General features: G+C 50.3%; 1 protein-coding gene across 1 annotated transcript; it reads left to right on the top strand.

The window, feature by feature from the left end:
- The first annotated feature begins 1,449 nt into the window (after positions 1 to 1,449).
- On the top strand, positions 1,450 to 5,448 carry LOC123087392 (GDSL esterase/lipase At5g03610). Its single transcript, XM_044509394.1, has 4 exons — positions 1,450 to 1,660; positions 1,815 to 2,117; positions 4,023 to 4,288; positions 4,402 to 5,448. Exons 1-4 carry the CDS (start codon positions 1,603 to 1,605, stop codon positions 4,924 to 4,926), a joined length of 1,152 nt encoding a protein of 383 aa, XP_044365329.1. The 5' UTR covers positions 1,450 to 1,602; the 3' UTR covers positions 4,927 to 5,448.
- The last annotated feature ends 659 nt before the right edge of the window (positions 5,449 to 6,107 follow it).

Below are 6,107 nucleotides of genomic sequence, written 5' to 3' on the forward strand. Positions count from 1 at the left end.
CGTACGTACATGTACTGCATCCATCAGCCAATTCTGAACTTAGAGCATGTCCACACGATCAGTCACCATGCAACGCAAGCTACATATATGGGTTGGTTGATTATCTCCTATCCTTTTGTCTGAAACAAGACGCGTCAGTACTGCTCAACTTTGGAAGCACGTACGTGTACTGACATTGTTAGCATGCAGCGCCGCTTAAGCACGCGGCGTCTGACAGTGGCACTGACTAAACTGAACTAATAATACGCTAAATTAGTGATAACATCAGCTTTATTAGGTAGGTTTGTGGACGAGCATGCATCTCGTAAAGCTAAGATTCTGCTGCAGTGGAGATCAGCTTTATTCTTGTAGTACAATTATTCCGTTCCCTTCCGTTTCCGTCCGTCCATCCGTCCAGAGAAGAAGAAAAACACACGGTAGCAGTAGGCTGTGTCAGAGCGAGGAGAATAAACATGTGCGTCTTTGGAGGCTTCTTCTGATTTGCTAGCTTGTGCTGCCACAGGAATGGAATCATCTTAATAGTAGTTCTTGCGAGTATTTTTATTTTTTATTATGCTCGGAGTAGCACAAATTAGTCGGGGAGAAACTGCTAGAGAAAAAAGTATATTAAAACCCAGATTTGATACTCCCTCCGTTCATTTTTGTAGGATGTTTTAGACATTTAGGACAGCAACTAAAACAGTTCAATTCCAGCTATCTAAAACAACTTATAAAAGTGAACAAGAGGAGTATTTACTATACCATGCAACTGAAAACAATTGTTTTTAAAATAAACAGGAAAACAAACTTTATCAACCTTCATACTGGAGACAAAAAAAAAAGAAAACCATATACGACTTCCATTTGGCCTCAAATCGTGCTTTGTCTGACTGAATGACTGACGTGCGTGCATGCACAGTGCATGGAGACGGTTCAGAGAGTGGAGTTAATGCAGTCCATGGCCGGCCAGAGGCCGGAGCCGTGTGTGTGTACGCTCCAACCGTGGCTGACGAGGGGGGTGGCTGGCTGGCTCGCTGTAGCACGACGGCGACGGTGGGCCGGCCGTTTCGGTGGCGGTTGGCCGGCCAGACCCAGCGATCGAGCGTGATATTAATACTACAACCTAACGTCCTGACCAGAGCAGACATGGCCGGGCTGCAGTGGCCATTATTCTTGGGGCTACGTATAAAGCCAAAGAACAAAACATACCGTATATACATACGCAGTCCCGAGTCAAATATGCGCGGAAAATCCCGGCAAATTATAAAAGAAAAACACGTGTTGCCATGTGTTCACGTGCATGCAGGGGTGCAGACATGGGCGCCGTTCTAGGGTTTCGAGAAGGGAAGGAATATTGATGGCGGCGTCCGCTGATTGCCGGCGTGTCTCCATGTGTTCTCATCGCGGCCAGGGAGATGTATGGCGTACAGCTAGCTGCACGCCGTCTATAAATACCGCCAGCCCACCGGCGGGCCGGCCCATCCCTCTCCGTCCTTCCTTTTTTCTTTTGCGGGGAATCCCTCTCCGTCCTTCCACACCACAAACCGCGCCATCGCTGGCAGGGCGCCAGACGGGTGCGAAGCGGCCACACACCACACCTCCTCCACAGCGCGCCGCGAGGCCATGGAGCGTCGCCGGAGCCGCTCGCCGTCGGTGGCCGCCGCGGGAGCCCTTCTTCTCTGTAAGCAGCCAAAGGATCCACCCTGTAAAGCTAGATGCCATTTATTGCTCGTCAGCTAACCACGCTGGCTCTCGCTTCAATTCTTGCTCGCTCTCTGCTTCTCTGCCCGGGCATACAATCATTGATTGCTCTCTGTCTCTCTGATGAACTTAAGGCCTTGGGATGCTGCTGGTGCTCGTGACGCTGTTGCCGGCGGTGGAGGCGTCCACGGCGGACGGCTGCCCTGCCGGCGGCGAGTGGGCGAGCAAGCAGCAGGGGAGGAGTCGTGATCGTCATCATCGGAAGCATGAGGTGGCGGAGCAGCTGTGGGTGTTCGGCGACTCGTACGCGGACACGGGCAACCTGGGGAACCTGGGGCGGGAGCTCACCCACGCCTGGTACGACCCCTACGGCAAGACCTTCCCGCGCCGCCCCGCCGGCCGCTTCTCCGACGGCCGCGTCCTCACAGACTTCGTCGGTAAGCATTACCAAGCACACTCTGCTCCTCCTTTGCTAGTCTTCACTATTAATTACCAGTAGTTGGTCGTTGGGTCGTCGTCATCATCATCCAAGGGAAGGGAAGGTCCGTCCAATAGATACATCTCTAGGCTGGTTCCGATCCGTTGAGTTCTACATCGCCGGACGGCCGGTAACTAATCTTCTTCGAAATTACCAGTTGGGTGCAACATGATATGCCAGATGCATGAGTTGCTTGCCGCCGGCAAAATGGCCGGCGGCTGGCCGGATCACACGCCGGCCGGCGCCATTCCCTGTTCCATGCATCTGCACCTCTGTGCCCACACAGACACACATGGAGGATGCATGGAACTAATAACTCCATCAGTCCACGCGCGCACATGCACCTGCGCGTACGCCCAACCTCGTGAATCTGGACTGGTTCCTTCACCTACTAACTACCCTTGTTACCACTCGTTGCACTGCATGCACATGACACGACATGGTAGTAGTAGTAGGGCACACACACCATAGGCAGATCCGTCCAGTGCAACTCCAATTCTCTCTAGTCTTCCGGTCAGAGTCCCAGGGATGGATGGAGGAGCCATGTGTGTCGGCTTGTCTGAAGCGCCGGCAGGTCCTCTCACCATCAGACCGACATTTTTGTTGCAAAGCAGCTAGCCACAGCGACGTAAGCTAGGCTACGCTAGGGTGGTGGTGCATCGCACTCACCTACACCTACACTGCGAGTATCAACTGCATGGTAATCACAACTCATAATATAAACACAACTATAGCGTTGCATATTCCCCAGGCAATGGATGGCGATGCTCTGTTTCGTCAGGAAATTTGAATGTGTACGGTGTAGATCACTAGCGAGCCAGATCTTTCTCGTACTGACTACGTGCTGCCATGTGCGCCATGCACATTATTTAGCTTATTTATTTATATAACCAAAAAAGGTCTTAAAAGCTACTAGTAGCAAATCTGAATCTGCTAACTACTAATGCCAGAACTTGGTGTACTTCCACTCCATGTCAGAGAAAGGGACAATAAGATATTCCCGGCTCCAGCCACACCCCTGGCATCTTCCCCTTTCCAGCAAAAAGCTAGATTAATTAGTTGCTAGTATTAGTTTATAATAGGTATACAGGCTTGCTAAACGTCAGGTAACCTGAAAACAATTTGAGCGTCGGTCATTTTCTGCATTGCATGAGGACGTTGTGAGGTGCACCGATGGCGAGCGCCGGTCATGGATGAGGAGATCCGGCGGGAGTGAGTCCGAAATTTGACGGGTGCGGGTCAGGGACTACCGGTTTGTTACTAAAGTTGTTGATCAGGGTGTGGCTTAGACTATCCATAATGAGAGTAATATAGATAGTAACATCACACATATCTAGATAAAATGGATGATGTGGCAAGTAATAAATGAAGAAAGACAGTCATGTGGTAACATAGCTAGTTACTACTAGTATGAGTAACATCACACATATAAGGCAAGATGAGTCTATAGCCTAATAAATAAAGTGTTGTATGTTACCACACATATGTTACTACTCACTATAGAGGTAGTAACATAGAGTAGTAACATATACTACCCATTGTGGCTAGTCTTACAGGGATGACTTGGGTGGCGATGGGGAGGGCAGAGCGGCGCATGGCAGAGGGGCCGGGAGGAAGTAAAATGTGTGTTCTTTTTGGCCGTTGGATGAGGATCTGGTGGTCCTGATGAATGTGACTGAGATGAAATTTTCAGGTTAGGCAAATAGTTATACTACACCATGAGATCAACACTAATCTACTCTCTCCTCCTTCCATTTCTCCGATAAGTATTTTTGGATAGAGAAAGCTTGTTTCAGATGAGTGTTTTCTACTGTCACCGACGTAGACTATTTTGGTCTGACGCGGCATATGAATGTGAGTGCAGCTTCGGCGCTGGGGATGCGGACGCCGGTGGCCTACAAGGCACGGCGGCACGCGTCGCCGGAGACCCTGGCGCGCGGCATGAACTTCGCCGTCGGCGGCGCCGGCGTGCTCGACACCGGCAACTTCCAGCGCAACATCAGCGCCCAGATCGACCTCTTCCAGGCCATGCACAACTGCCAGCAGCGGGGCTGCAGCAAGCGGACGGCGCTCGTCGTCGTCTCCGGCAACGACTACGCCTACGCCGCCGACAAGGACAACGGCACCAGCGTACGTGATCACCATGCAATGCAACAACCGCGCTGCTACTATCTGTTAATGCCAGGCGTCAACCTTACCCATGACTGACTGACGGAGTTTTTGTAATGCTGCTATCCGTGCAGGCGGCGATCGCGTACATCCCGACGGTGGTGCGGGAGCTCCGGGAGCAGCTCCGGCGGCTGCGCGACGAGACGGGGATGCGCAGGGTGGTGGTGACCAACCTGCACCCCATGGGCTGCACGCCGACATTCACCCGCCTGCTCAACTACACCGGCTGCGACCCGCTGGCCAACGCCGGCGCCGCCCAGCACAACGCCGCACTCCGGTCGGTCCTCAGCGCCCTCGACCCCAACAACCGCACCTTCCTCCTCCTCGACGTCCACACCCCCTTCGCCGCATTCCTCCTCGACGACAGCAATGGTGACAGTGACAAGAAGAGGTTCAAGAGCACGCTGCGGCCGTGCTGCGAGAGCTTCCGCCCCGACGGCTACTGCGGCGAGGAGGACGAGAACGGCACGCGGCAGTACACCCTATGCGACGACGCCGGCCGCTATTTCTACTGGGACGACGTGCACCCGACGCAGGCCGCCTGGGCCGCCGTGGCGCGCACCTTCAGGGCCGCCGTCAAGAGCTTCCTCTCCGTCTGAGCTGACATGAAACGAAGATGGCCATATTATGATGCATCGCCAGCAGTCCCGACTAACCAACACGTAACATGCCCTTAAAAGGCAGCAACTGACCAACTGAAGCTAGCTTTTTTACTGTTGTTTATTGGAAACATCAATTTTTCTCCAGCTGTCGCGATGCGACAAACAAACAAACAACGTGTCTGCTAATTCTCGGGTGGTTGGGAATTTTGGAAGTGTCAGTCGTTTGTTGCAGGGATTTTTTTGATGTTTTTCATATAGCTTACCACTCTTGTCAAGTGGTTGTCGTTTGTTGCAGGGAGACAAGCTGCAACTTTAGCCATGTAATCTTCATCCAAAACACATCCAACGGTCTACGTGAGACACAGGCAAAAACTACAGGACTTAGCAGTTTTGCAGTCTAGCAGCAAACAACAGTACAGTCTAGCAGCAAACAACGATACAGTGTGCTTCGATTCAGTTTGATTTAAACAGATTGTAACCCAAAAAATTGAACAGATTATACAGTACTATATTATGCAACCAAAGTTGAACAATTCAATTGTATTTGACACCGAATCCAATAGCATTTGACATTAAAAGGCTGTAGCACATAACATTCGAATGCTACAGCAAGAAATGCCAATATTGAGTAATCATTCATGTACACAAAAGCAGGCCATTTCACTTGTACACTTCAGCCAAAAAAGACTGATTAACTCCCCAAAATACTGTAGTTAACCTGTCGAAAATACTGCCTAACAACTTTGAAGATACTAGATCAGATCATCATAAAGATAGCATCGTCAACTCGTGAAGTTGTCAAGAGCTCGGTAAAGCTGTCGATTGCATCGTATTCTTGACACTTCTCACTTTCTCCTATGGGACTCCCTCTGTTTGTGCCATCATTCTCCACTTGCACTTGAGGCTGCACACTATCTTTTTTTCTTTTGTAGTTGTTGCTGCCAATGTAAATGAAAAATCATTTTGTTAGTTTAGGAATGAATAACAACAGATAGTACATACATACTGCAACTTACCTTTGCTTCTTCTTTTTTGTTGTTGCCGCTGATTTAGGTTGCTTTCTCCCCTTGCGTAACTTATCAAACCAAGTTTGCTTTCTCCTTAAATTTCTAGATGAAACCTCCTTCTTCAGTTTTACATAACTAAGCAAGTCATTGGCTTGCTGCACATTTGGATCA

This window comes from Triticum aestivum, chromosome 4A, assembly GCF_018294505.1.
Source record: "Triticum aestivum cultivar Chinese Spring chromosome 4A, IWGSC CS RefSeq v2.1, whole genome shotgun sequence".
Taxonomy (NCBI): Eukaryota; Viridiplantae; Streptophyta; class Magnoliopsida; order Poales; family Poaceae; genus Triticum; species Triticum aestivum.